The 14,110-nt window shown below is 50.5% G+C and overlaps 1 protein-coding gene across 18 annotated transcripts in view; it reads right to left on the bottom strand.

Annotated features, from left to right (window-relative positions):
* The window catches only part of SNED1 (sushi, nidogen and EGF like domains 1), a 92,131-nt gene that overhangs the window by 14,750 nt on the left and 63,271 nt on the right, over positions 1-14,110 (bottom strand). For 9 of the 18 annotated variants that reach the window (XR_010580189.1, XR_012421670.1, XR_012421675.1 and 6 more), the window contains 3 exons: positions 12,606-12,750; positions 12,448-12,530; positions 10,993-11,091 (listed from right to left, as the gene is read on the bottom strand). Coding sequence is in view for 4 of the 18 variants with exons in the window: in XM_005574857.4 (XP_005574914.3) it covers positions 10,993-11,091; positions 12,448-12,530; positions 12,606-12,750 (327 nt within the window). In the remaining 14 variants the exon portion in view is untranslated. Of the gene's footprint in view, positions 1-10,992; positions 11,092-12,447; positions 12,531-12,605; positions 12,843-14,110 lie in introns of those variants that run through there. The other 9 variants (XR_006691282.3, XR_012421671.1, XR_012421678.1 and 6 more) reach the window with 4 other exon arrangements.

Raw genomic sequence — 14,110 nt, 5'->3', positions numbered from 1 at the left:
CGCTGGCTGCTCCTCCTTCCTGGGTTCACTTTGGGTTTTCTTTCTCTGCCCCTGTCCTCTGGGACTTTCCTTGTCTTTTTGCTTTTTTTTGTTTGTTTGTTTTTGTTTTTGAGATGGAGTCTTGCTCTGTCGCCCACGCTGGAGTGCAGTGGCGCGATCTCTGCTCATTGCAACCTCCGCCTCCCGGGTTCGAGTAATTCTCCTGCCTCAGACTCCTGAGTGGCTGAGATTACAGGTGCCCGCCACCATGCCCGGCTAATTTTTGTATTTTTAGTAGAGATGGGGTTTCAGCATGTTGGCCAGGCTGGTCTCAAACTCCTGACCACAGGTAATCCACCCACCCTGGCCTCCCAAAGTGCTGGGATTACTGGCGTGAGCCATCACGCCTGGCCATCTTTTTGCCTTTCTTGATATGGTTAAAATGAGTTTTGGGGCTTTAAAAAATCCCTTTATTATGAAAATGTTCAAACCCACAACATATAAGCATGAAGAGCACCATGCACTCAACTTCAACACTGATCAAAACTGGCCAGTCCTGCTTCATCTATTTTTATCTGTCTGTCGTCCCCTTTCTCACAGGTATCATTTCTCCTGTGAACATGTCAGCAGGATCTAATACTTTACGTAACCACAAATTATTATTAGAAATTAGCAGTCATTCCTCAGTATCATAAGAAATCCCAGGTCATGTTCGAATTTTCCTGGTCGTCTTAAAAATGTCGTGATTTCAGGTCTAACCTGATGAGGGCTCTTGGGGCCTGCACATTGCCTTGTGTGATGCACCTCAAGTCTCCTTCAACCTACCGCTTTATTCACGGAAAAAACAAGGTCGTCTGTCCTGTAGAGTTCCCCGCCTGGATGTGACTGACTGCTCACTTGTTCCCACCCCCGTGTTTCCTGTAAACTCTAATTAGAGAGAAGTGCTTGATAGGGTTTAGGTTCAGATGGTCTTTGCAGGGCTGCTTCTCAGGGATGCATGTGCACCCCCAGCCAGCCCAGGCAGCCTGTGATGTGTCGAAGTCCCGCTGGAGTGATATGAGGACTGGTCACTGGTCCAGTGTTGGCAGTTTGACCAACCCAGAATAAAGTCCCCATTGGCCTTCCACCTGATGGCTCGAGCAAGACATCGAGATCCCTGATCCAAGGGCTGTCCTCCCACAGGCCTGCGTCTGACCCTGTGGCTCCTGCCTTCACCAGCTGGAGAGTGGTCTGTGAAGACAGGCGTTCCCTCACCTACCCCATGGTCACCTTGGACTGTAGCCCACCCCAGGCACAGCAGTGTGAAGCTCCATCCTACTCCTTTACTTGTGTGCCTGCAGACCGAGTCGGTCCTCAGCAAGCTCTAGAGTTGCTCACTAGGTTGCTTTTTTTTTTTTTTTGAGCGTCATGTGAACACAGAGATACTGGTATATTTCATGGGCTTCCGGCCATTGCTGTCAGTCATTTTCCTGATGCTCGATTTATTCGGGAGCCCTTGAGGTTGGCTCCCTGCCCTCAGGACACGATCTGCTGTTTTGAAAGCTTGCTTGCTTTTTACACAGCATGTCCTGGGCTTATTCTGTCCACATCCTGCTTCAGTCTTGGAATCACCCATTTCTCCAGATATCACTGGTTTCTTGATGAGAATGAGATCTAGAGTCCACAGCCTGGGCACTCACGCTGTTCCCTATTATGGGATGTCACAGCTTCAGGCCTTTCGATGAACAGAACTAGAAAATTATAGATTCTTTAAAAAATAAACACGTTATGAGTTCATACTAATATTTCCATGTCAAATTAACAGAATCAAAAGACAAACAAGATTTTATTTATTTTGAGATAGAGTCTTGCTCTGTTGCCCAGGCTGGAGTGCAGTGGCACAATGTTGGCTCACTGCAATCTCCGCCTCCTGGGTTCAAGCAATTCGCCCACCTCAGCCTCCCAAGTAGCTGGGATTACAGGCGCCCGCCACCACACCTGGCTAATTTTTTTTTTTTTAATTTTTTTATTTTTTGAGATGGAGTCTCGCTCTGTCGCCCAGGCCGGAGTGCAGTGGCCGGATCTCAGCTCACTGCAAGCTCCGCCTCCCGGGTTCCTGCCATTCTCCTGCCTCAGCCTCCCGAGTAGCTGGGACTACAGGCGCCCGCCACCTCACCCGGCTAGTTTTTTGTATTTTTTAGTAGAGACGGGGTTTCACCGTGTTAGCCAGGATGGTCTCGATCTCCTGACCTCGTGATCCGCCCGTCTCGGCCTCCCAAAGTGCTGGGATTACAGGCTTGAGCCACCGTGCCCGGCCAATTTTTTTATTTTTAGTAGAGACAGGGTTTCACCGTGTTGTCCAGGCTGGTCTCAAACTCCTGACCTCAAGTCATCTGCCCGTCTCGGCCTCCCCAAGTGCCAGATTACAGACGTGAGCCACTGCACCCGGCCAAAACAAACAAGATTTTTAACTTCTTTCATTTTATATTTTTAATTCTTTACACTGAAAATCTTGGTGGCATTAACAATTATTTTCTTTATCCCACCATATACATGTAATCGTTTCAAAAAAATAATACAAGTATTACTACTAACATTAAGATCACTGAGTATAGCCTAAAATTTCTTGGCAATGCTTTTTATCCTTAGACTATATTCCACTAGGGGTGAATAGACTACTCTTATTAAAATCGCTTGCAACGATATTTTTTTCCTGTGTGGTTATACCATCAACATGATAGCTAGGTTTACTTATTTCAGTATGTTTTCAATTTTTAGTGTTGCCTTTTCTTTTTAATGTTTTTAAAAACTTTTTTTTGGTTCTAAAGTCAAAACTACAAAACAAGGTTCATTCAGAGAAGCCTAGCCAATCTCCAGTCCCACTATGTGGTTCTTTCCCTCCTTCTTTAGTGAACCATCTTGTTAGTTTCATTTCTTTATAAAAATGAGGACAAAATTTGTATTTCCCTTCTCCATTTTCCTACAAAAGGATAACATACTAAAAACATTATTCTGCACATTACTTTTATTTTTTTTTGAGAGTCTTACCCTGTTGCCCAGGCTGGAGTGCAGTGGTGCGATCTCGGCTCACTGCAGCCTCCGCCTCCTGGGTTCAAGCAATTCTCCTGCCTCAGCCTCCTGAGTAGCTGGGATTACAGCTGCCCGCCACCTCGTCTGGCTAATTTTTGTATTTTTAGTAGAGACAGGGTTTCCCTATGTTGGCCAGGCTGGTCTAGAACTCCTGACCTCAAGTGATCCACCTGCCTCAGCCACCCAAAGTGCTGGGATTACAGGCGTGAGCCACTGCGCCTGGCCTGCACATAACTTTTTTAAACCAGCTTTATTGAGATATAATTCATGTAACACAAAATTCACCCAAAGTGTACAATTTATTGTTTTTAAGCATATTCACAGATACAGGTATCCATCAGCACAATTTTAGAACATTTTCATGACCTCAGAAAGAAACCGTGTACCCTTTGGCTGTTCCTGCCTTCCCATCCCCTCCACCCTCCCATCCTGAGCAACCACGAATGTACTTTCTGTCACTAGAGATCTCCCTCTTCTGGACTTTCATATGAATGGAATCAGCGCAGAGTCTTTTGTGTCTGGCTTCTTCCACTTAGCATAATGTTTTCAAGATTCATGCATGTTGTGACACACAGCAGCACTTCCTTCCTTGCTTTACGGTTGAATCATGTTCCACTGAGTGGATATACCACATTTTGCTTATCCTTTCCTTTTTTTTTTGAGATGGAATCTAGTTCTGTCTCCCAGGCTGGAGTGCAGTGGCATGATCTGGGCTCACTGCAACCTCTGCCTCCCAGTTCAAGCAATTCTCCTGCCTCAGCCTCCCGAGTAGATGGGATTACAGGTGTACGCCACCATGCCCAGCTAATTTTTGTATTTTTAGTAGAGACAAGGTTTCACTGTGTTGGCCAGACTGGTCTCGAACTCCTGACCTGGTGATCTGCCCACCTCGGCCTCCCAAAGTGCTGGGAATACAAGCGTGAGCCACCGCGCCTGGCCATTTATCCTTTCATTAGTTGATTGACACTTTGATGGTTTCCACTTTCTGGCTTTTGTGCTATGCTGCTATGAACATTTGTATACAAGACCTCGTGTGGACATCGGTTTTCATTTCTCTTGGGTATATACCTAGGAGTGGAATTACTGGGACATATGGTAACTATTGGTTTAATCCTTTAAGGAATTGCCAGACTGTTTGTTTTTTTCTTCCCCAAAAGCATCTGCACACTTCACAGTCCCACCAGCAGTGAGACAGTTCTGATCTCTCCACGTTCTCACCAATGCTTATTATTATCTGACTTTTTAATTCCCGCCATCCTAGTGGTTTTGATTTGCATTTCCCTCCTGTCTAATGATGTCAATGATCTTTTCAGTGTGTTTGCTGGCCATTTGCATATCTTCCTTGCAGAAGTGTCCGTTTAGGTCCTTTGCCCATGTTTGAATTGGGTTGTTTGTCTTTTTATTGTTCAGTTGTCAGAGCTCTTTTAGATATAGGTTTCTTATCAGGTATGATTTGCCCATGTTTACATTGGGTTGTCTTTTTATTGTTCAGTTGTCAGAGCTCTTTATTTTGGATACGGGTCTCTGATCGGGTGTGATTTGAACGTTTCCTTCACTCGCAGGCTGTCATGTCACTTCCTTGATGGCATCCTTTGAGGCACAGAAGTTTTAAGTTTTGATGAAGCGCAGTTTATACACAGATTTTTGTTGTTGCTTATACTGTTATTGTTAAGCCTAAGGACCCCTATGATCCAAGGTCATGAAGATTTACTCCTGTGTTTTCTTCTAAGAGTTTTGGTTTTAGCTCCTAACATTTAGGTTGTTGGTCAATTTGTGTTAATTTGTGTTATGAGGTATATGGTATGAGGGGTCCGGCCTCATTCTTTTGCATGTGGATATCCAGCTGTCCCAGCACTATTTGCTGAGAAGACTATTCTTTCCACATTGAATGGTCTTGGTCCCCTTGTCGAAGTCAGTTGGCCACCGATGTGTGGTTTATTTCCGGACTCTCAATTCTTTTTTTTTTTTTTGAGATGGAGTCTCGCTCTGTCACCCAGGCTGGAGTGCAGTGGTGTGATCTCGGCTCACTGCAACCTTCACCTCCGGGGTTCACGCCATTCTCCTGCCTCAGCCTCCCAAGTAGCTGGGACTACAGGCGCCCGCCACCACGCCTGGCTAATTTTTTGTATTTTAAGTAGAGACGGGGTTTCACTGTGGTCTCAATCTCTTGACCTCGTGATCTGCCCGTCTTGGCCTCCCAAAGTGCTGGGATTACAGGTGTGAGCCACCGTGCCCGGCCCTGGACTCTCAGTTCTTTTCCACGGATCTAAATGCCTATCCTTAATCCATTACCACACTGAGCGCATTACCATTGCTTTGTAGCAACTTCCAACATTAGGAGGTGCAAATCCTCCTACTTTTTTCCTCTTTTTCAGAATTGTTTTGTTATTCTGGGTCCCTTGCAATTCTACATGAATTTTAGTCAGTGTACACAACTGTCCAGCGACATCTTAACAGAAACCCTACAGAATATGGCTATGTGCAGGGGTATTTAGAATCCACAAGGTAGTATCATCAGTGCTTACCTGCCATGTGTGGGACAGCTGTGGCTACAGAGACTGTGACAGACACTTGCACCATTCTTGGGCTGCTGGGCCCTATGCCTGCAGCTCATGCAGCCACACGATGGGAGGTCACCAGAGAGCTGCCCACCGCAGCCTTGTCCTGTGCAGACATCACCACTAAATCCTGGGTTTATGGTCACACACTCACACATAAATAAAAACAGAGAGAAGGCTGCTTTGAATGGGTTGGGGAACAGGGATGTGGCTGCACCCTGAGGATAAATTACAGAGCAAAGCAGCTTACGCTCTGCCCTTGCCTGGTATTATATGGGGAAGGCAACTGCCTGTCTTTCTGGGTGGCGGCCACCCAAACCACTGGTGCAGCTATCTAGGGGGATAAAACCAAGCTAGTCCAAGAGCCCTGCTGGGGCGAGAAGTTGGGGAAAACAGGAATAATCTGACTAGTTTCAGCACCCACTCCTTTGCTTCTGCCCCTCCAAACCTCTAGGACGACCAGCTACAATCTTGAGAACCTGCCTCCTCTCCATGAGATTCTCCCTCGGGCTTGAGGTGCAGCCCTGACTTGGATAGTTGCTTGGTGAGGAAACACCAATCAGGAGTGTTAATTGTGCTTTAGGGGATACATGGGACTCCCTGGGGAATCCTCCTTTTCTTGAGAAAAATAAAGTCTAACAGCTTCCAGGGAGAATGAGATTATCCTACCCGGAAATAACAGTTAACAACGGTGACAGCGATACTGGACACAGATGACAATGGACTAATATTTGAAGAAATGAACAAGAAGGGAATTCAAACCCAGAATTTTAGATCCATCCAAACTGTCCTTCAGATGTGCAGGCTAACAAGAATTTTTACAGGCACACAGGGCCTCAGAGGTTTGGTCATTTAAAGTCCCAACAAGTGCTTTGTGGAACTTGACAAGCTGATCCTAAACTTTCATAGGCAAGCAAAAGACTGAGAACAGGTGAGACGCTCTTAACGGTCAAGTTGGGAGGACTCCGGGCCCCTAGCATAGCAAGTAGCACCAAAGCTGCCATCATTAAGTAGTTGCTATTGGCTCAAAGAAGGTAAAACAACAGAACAGAGGAGTGAACCCAGAAACGGACCCGTGCATACGTGAACACCAGACTGACAGCACAGCTGGCACTGCAGAGCTGTGGGGAGATAATGAGTCTGCGTAAGAAAAAGAACTAGCTGCTACTTTATACAAAAATCAGGTGAGTTGTAGGTCTGGGTTTTAATTTATTTTTATATGTTTGAGACAGGGTCTTGTGCTGCCACCCAGGCTGGAGTGCAGTGGCGTGATCACAGCTCACTGAAACCTCTGCCTCCCAGGTTCAAGGGATTCTTATGCCTCAACCTCCTGAGTAGCTGGGATTACAGGCATGCGCCACCATGCCCGGCTAATTTTTGTATTTTTAGTAGAAACAGGTTTCGTCATGTTGGCCAGGCTAGTCTTGAACTCCTTCCTGGCCTCAAGTGATTCATCTGCCTAGGCCTCCCAAAGTGCTGGGATTGCAGGTGTGAGCAGGTCTGAGTTTTAAAAGGCAAACAACCTTTAAAAAGATATGATTATAGGCCGGGCGCAGTGGCTCAAGCCTGTAATCCCAGCACTTTGGGAGGCCGAGACGGGCGGATCACGAGGTCAGGAGATCGAGACCATCCTGGCTAACATGGTGAAACCCTGTCTCTACTAAAAATACAAAAAAAAAAAAAACTAGCCGGGCGAGGTGGTGGGTGCCTGTAGTCCCAGCTACTCAGGAGGCTGAGGCAGGAGAATGGTGTGAACCCGGGAGGAGGAGCTTGCAGTGAGCTGAGATCCCGCCACTGTACTCCAGCCTGGGCGACAGAGCGAGACTCCGTCTCAAAAAAAAAAAAAAAAAAAAAAAAAAGGATATGATTATATATATAGAAAACCCCAAAGAATGGATGACAAGAATAGGAGAGTTTGGCAAGATGGTTGGCTATAAGGTCAATATGCAAAGGTCAAATAAATATCTATACTCCAGTAATAAATAATCAGGAAAAGTAATTTTTTAAAGTGTATACTAGTATCAAACTATATAATAGTATCAAACTATAAAATATCTAGGAATAAATCTTATATATTCCATATATTTATATTCCATATAAAACTTTACTGAAAGATATTGAGTAAGTCATAATGTCATATATGGAGAGATATCCCATGTCCATGGATACAGACTTATTATCCTAAAGTGTCAGTTTTCACAAAAATGGTCAATGGATTCAGTGCACACTCAGTCATTATCTCAAAGGCCTTTTCCACTGAGTGTGGCTGGAAGATTTGAAGGTGTACATGTGGAAGAAAAAAGGCCAAGGGTAGCGATGGTACTTCTGAAGATGAAGAGTAAAGAACAGGAATTTTCCCAGTCAGTTCCAGAACTTACAAAGTTAGAGTGAACACAGGGCAGTATTGGCACAGAAGTATCAAACTGACACAGCCAGAATTCTACTTTTATATGTGGAATTTTGATACTGACAGTGGGGGAAAAAGGGACTTTTTAGCATGAAGAGATGAAAAATCCAGTTTACCCATATGCATAAAAAAATGAAATTGCAGCCCAGTTTCTCTCCCACACACAGTCTACTCAGATAGATTAATGACTTACATGTCAAAAGCAAAACTTTCAATCTTTGAGAAAAAAATATACATGAATAACCTTCTAACTTTGGTGTGGGGAAGGATACTTTTTAAAGAAGGCCCCCAAGTTGTTAACCACTAATGCTTGATAAATTTGATTATGAACTTTTCTCTATTAAGAAATACCACCAGGCCGGGCGTGGTGGCTCAAGCCTGTAATCCCAGCACTTTGGGAGGCCGAGACAGGTGGATCACAAGGTCAGGAGATCGAGACCATCCTGGCTAACATGGTGAAATCCCGTCTCTACTAAAAAAAAATACAAAAAACTAGCCGGGCGAGGTGGCGGGCGCCTGTAGTCCCAGCTACTCGGGAGGCTGAGGCAGGAGAATGGCGTAAACCCGGGAGGCGGAGCTTGCAGTGAGCTGAGATCCGGCCACTGCACCCCAGCCTGGGCGACAGAGCAAGACTCCGTCTCAAAAAAAAAAAAAAAAAAAAAAAAAAAGAACTACCACCAAGAATAGGGAAGGACAAGCCAGAGGCTGGAAGAAGGTAACTGCAGAACACAGAGCTGACAAAGGATCAAAACATGTAAGAATTTTGACAGATGAGTAAGAAGAGTATAAATAACCCAACAAAAAGTCAAAAGGAGTGACCAGGCATTTCACAGAAGCGAAGAGTACAAATAACCCAACAAAAAGTCAAAAGGTGTGATCAGGCATTTCACAGAAGCAGACACCTTTGGTGGATGCCCAGGAAGACAGGCTCAGTCACATCAGTGCTCAGGAGGTGCAAACCCAGATCCCAGGGGTTGCATCACACCCGTTCTGCCTGCAGGATCTGCAAACCTGGCAAAACCTAGTTCTAGAGAGACTGGATTCACTGCTTATCTTCATCACTGCTGGAGGGAGAGCAGACTGCTATCGCCTCTTAGAAAATGACTTAGTGTTCTCGTGTAATTCGGGCGTTCACACATCCTCATCCTAGATCCAGCACTTCCACTCTCACACACGTACTGGAAAACCTGTACAGGAACATCCACTGCAGCACCGCTCATACCAAACACAACCTACGTGTTCTCTGCACAGAGAAGGGAGAAAAGCCGGTCAATTCACTCAGTGGACTCTGTGCTCAACAGTGGGTGTGAACAAGCCACAGCCGCCCAGACCGCATGGGCCAACCTCCGTCCGAGAATGCGGAGTGAAAACACAGGTCTAACGATCACACACGGCAAGATAATTATCTCGCAAAGAAAACTGACTTATTGTTCTGCCACACATATATGTCCGAAAAAATATGTTTCCTCACCTTCCACTCTGAAGAAAACAAAGGAATTCTAAGCACCAAGTTCAGGATCATGCTTAACCGAGGGGAGAGAACAGGGAGAATGACGGCAAAACAGATAGAAGGTGTTGTTCACATTCAAGTGTATAGGTCGGGTTCTTGATTTAAAGTCATTATTCAAAGACTAATTAAATGAAAGGTAGCTAGTGTGAGAGTGCAACATGAATCAAAGATCATGACTAGCTTTGCACATCGAGGGGCCGTTAAAGGTTCGACTTTTCATGTTATCACTTAAAATCATTTTGCACCCACCAGAGCATGAGCATCTCATGCCGGCAAACACATGAGTGCAGTGACCTCGGGGCCAGCCTGGGGGTCATCTTGAATCTCTCCTGCCAAAGAGACCCAGGGGAGTAACACGTGCCCCTCTAAGTTCTGAGTTCTAGGAGATGAACACCTGGTATTTAAAGGGTGGGACACAATGCGAACCATCTGATGAAAGGTTCGTTTTAGTTCCCTTAAAGGTCCACACCTTAATTAAGAGAATCCTTCACTCACTGCGTCGGATGCACAAGCCAGTCCTCCTGGTGCTCACAGGGGCTAGCAGCGAGTCCGGACCTCATATGGTGAGGGGGGAATGTGAACTTAGGGTTCAGCGAAACTGCCACTTGCAAACGCACCTTCTGGCACTGCAGGTGCCCTTGATGTGTACAGATGTCCTTGAGAAGCTGAGGGCAGGGCCTTGCTGGTGAGACCATGCTCAGTGGCTCACACCTTTACCAAGTACTAGGCCTTCTTTGGAGCTGGGTTGAGGGGTGATCCCAATCTCAGTCTGTGGTGTGACTCAGGGGAGGACAGGTCACCGGGTGCTAGGAGAACTGTCCATAGAGGACACAGCCCCCAAGGATTAAAACCCAGAGAAAGGCAGAGTCTGACTTAGGCTGAGGAACACACATGCATTAGTGCTGCCTAAAGGGGAGCTGCCTCGTGAGCTTCCGGGAACTCTTACTGCAGGTGCTGAGCAGATGCTCGGCGCCCCGCAGGGACGTGCTGGCCTCAATTCTCACGAGGCAGAGCCCCGGACTAGGAGACAGTTCAGGTCCTGCATAACCTGAGTGTCCACAGGGCCCAGCTGGTCCTCGAGCTGGGGCTCGCCCAGTGGCTGCTCCCTTCCCCTCCTGACTCCACCTGCTCCTCTTCGGAGAAGCGAGGGGTGTGGGGCCCAGAGGCAGGGGCTGGGGTGGGCTCTGTTGCATGTGGAGGCGAAGGAGGGGAGGGGAGGGGAAACAGCGGCAAAGCCAGTCTCTCTAGCTCAGACCCTGGGTGGTTTGGGTGGGTCTTGCCCCCTGGCCTGTTCCCGTCGATGGGGTCCCACTGCTTGGGTGGTAGCTTCCCCCCATCTTCCCACGCTAGGGTGCCTGGTGCTCAGCCTCCCCTTAGGTTCCTCACTGTGGATGGTCCCTCCTGCCTGCAGCCTCTAAGGCCCCTGAGAGCAGTCAGTCCCAAAGTCCCCACCAGCACTGCCAACTTACTCCCGAGGTCCTTGTTGCCGTGTTCAGGGAGCTGGAGGGCCAGGCTGACCTGCTTGGGGGCTTCCTCGGTGTGCTCGAGCTGCGCTGAGGCTGTGGGTTCTAGGAGAAGCCAGGCGGTGACCACATGGTGCAGCTGCTTTGCACCCGGATGCTCCTGGGGCCACCCTTTTGACCCGGATGGTCCTGGGGCCACCCTTTTGAGTGCTTCTATACCTTAGGGAGCACGGATGTCCCTGGTGGGGACCAGGCTCCCTGCATGGCCCGGTGCCTGTCAGCCCCAGCACTGTCTCCCCTGAAGGGCTGGCCCTTGCGCTCCTGCTGACCCTCTGGAGGGGCTGGGCTTTCCACTTGCAGGGCCCCTCAGAGCTGCTTCAGGGGCAGCCAGCAGTGAGCATGCCGAGAGGCCCCATCCTCACGGCTGATGCGGTTGCTTTCTTCTTAGGGTCAAATTCTGCATTCCTCTCCTTCCACTCCCTGCTTCTTGGAGGGCTATGGCACCCCCTGCTCTCCCTGATCTGCCCTCAGTCTCTGCTGACCTTCCCCATGCCCTTGCCCCCAATTGCATCACTTCTATGCAGGGTTCTCAACCGCACCCTTGGGCATTTGATATCTGCTTCCATACCTGCAAGTACAACGGGCCCCCGCTCTGTACTCCAGATCTCACCTGCCCACCACTGGGCGTCCCGGGCACCCAGACACCTTGCCGGGGCTCTCTCCCCCGCTCGCCATGCGGCAGTGACCCCAGGGCTCTGGTCCCTCCTTGCCAGTCTCCCTGCTGCGTCCCCTCCCTCCCCTGCCTGGGGAGTTTTTGTTCAGAACGTGTTCATTAAACTGGTGACTCGGCTCTGCTGGGGGATTCCAGGAGGATGAGCACCTGGCCTTCCAGGTGAGAGGCAAGGGCCAGAGAGGTGCCGTCTAGGGCAGGGTGGTGCCTGCCTCACTCCTGCCAGCATATCTCAGGGCTTCTGTGTCAGAATCGCAGGCAGATTCCCGGAGCAGCCCTCGCCCGGTAAAGCGGGTGGGAAGGGGCCAAGGCACCTGGGCCCCCCATCGGCCTTGCTGCCGCCAGGAAGATCTTGCCAGGACAGTGGCGGAGGATTTGCTGGACCACACTCCGAGTGGCAGGTTAGACCCTCATGGCCTCCTGCCCATGGCTTACTAAAACAAAGCTCAGAGCCCTACTTTGGCAAACAAAGCTGCTGTAACGTCTCAGACCTGCTTCTAAAATGTTTATCTTCTCTCGCGTGCCCTGCCAGCAGCCTGTGCCTCCAGCCCACACACTGACGTGAGGCCCTCACGAGCCGCCCCTGCCGCCATGGAGATGCATGCGTCCCTGGCTGGTGACTGCGCTGGGCAGTGGGGGCGGGCTCATCATGTAGGGGGCAGGGGCTGGTGAGAGTGGCAGCGAGGATGAGGGTTGGCCACTGAGGTGGGTGGGGAGGCCCCGGCACTCACGTGATCTCACGGTGGCTGCTTTGCTGGGTGAGCTGCCGAACCTGGCGCTCACTCTTCCTCTGCCGTCCACGAGCTCCGAGAACCTGCGGAGAGGATGGAAGGGTCACCACTGTCCGAGCGCTGCCTCGGGCGATGGGGCCGACAGGTGGGGCATGTACCTGGGGGGCTGGGTGGGGGTCTCGGGGGCGCTGTGGTCATTCAGCAGGCGCAGCTCCGGCAGGCGCGCCGGGGGCGGTCTGTTCCTGAGCACCCGAGGGTGGTGTCCTCCCTGGTGCCAGCGTCTGTCAGCGCCATCCCTGGGGGCTGCAGGGCAGGCAGGAGGAAGGGGCTGGTCTGGGGCTGCCCTCTGCTCCTGTCCCTGCCCCTGTGGCATGGGAGGTGCCCCTCACACTCAGCTGTGCTTGGAGAAGGGAAGGGGGGTGTGTGAGTGAGCTGTGGTCATTCAAAGTGCTTGCGGCTTCCCCAGATGCCCTGGGTTCCCTTCCAGCCCACCCGCCACATCGCTTCTGAGGAGAAGCCACCCACAGCCACGACAAAGGCATGCACTGGCCTGGGAGTCGTGAGGTAGGGGCTGAGTGTAGGCCCCTGCCCCTGTCACTCAAAAGGGGCTGGGCCTTCCAGCTAGGACTCAGGTCCCAGGCTGCCCTGGAGACACACTTGTTCTCCCCAGTTGGCCTCCGGATGGGACACTTCAGCTGGGAGTCCCCACCCCAGCATGTGCCCTGAGAGTGAGGGCGCAACCTGTCACCCTAACAGTGTCCTTCAGCCTCCTAGGCTGGGTCCTCCTTCCCTGTGAGCCCCCATTCCCTCTCACACTGAGGCCAGCTCACGGAGGTCCCAGCCTGCCCCTTCCACCTGGCTGGTGGGCTTGGCCCCAAGCTGGTGGGGGTGGCAGGATTGGGTCTGAGAACTCGCCAAGCTCATGTACTTCGTGTCCCCAGCACAGCCTCACGGGTTGGGGAGGAGCCTGGGGTTGGAGCCCCCTTTTCCCTGGGGAGCCGCCCCCTGCTCTGCTCTGTCCGACCGTGGCTACTCCTCCCTGCTTGTTTCCGTCTCTCTCTTCTCTCTCTGTTCTGCTCCTGCATTTTCCCACAGCTCCTTCTGTGAACTTGGAAGACCTAAGTGGGGCATTCAGGACCCTGGTGGAGACTGGAAGGGCCACCTCTGCACTTGGGAGCAGACCTGAGCCCTTCAGAGCCTCTGTCCCCACTCCGAGCGGCTGTGCCTCTGCCCGCCAGCATTCCTGCTCCTTGCAGGCCCCTGCCCGTGGCCTCCTGGCCCTTTGTTTGTGTCCAGCGGCCCCTCATGGGTCAGGCCTGGGCTGCACGGCCACTTCCGGGGGCGTCCTCCTCGCTGCCACCCTCGGCACCCGTTTTCAGGTGATGCTCAGCCTGTCTGGGATCCGCGGGGGGGGGGGTCCGGCACAGGCTGAGGCTCCACGTGCTTGTTATTCCAGTTGTTGGTGCCACGCGCCCATGAGTCCTTCCTTTCCTCGTGGGTTTGAAAAGCCTCGCCTTTCATACACAGACTCCCCCCCTGCTAACACGGTCCTGTTTCTAGGCTGTCCGCCTGGCATCCCAGGCCCCTGCAGGGCCAGGTCAGTCCTGAACAGGGTGGAGGGCTGGCAAACACTGCCCCACCCACCCGCAGGGCCTGTGGCACT

This window comes from Macaca fascicularis, chromosome 12 (assembly GCF_037993035.2).
Source record: "Macaca fascicularis isolate 582-1 chromosome 12, T2T-MFA8v1.1".
Taxonomy (NCBI): domain Eukaryota; kingdom Metazoa; phylum Chordata; class Mammalia; order Primates; family Cercopithecidae; genus Macaca; species Macaca fascicularis.
Note: the sequence above shows the minus strand (reverse complement) of the source record. Positions and strands in the feature narration are given on the sequence as shown.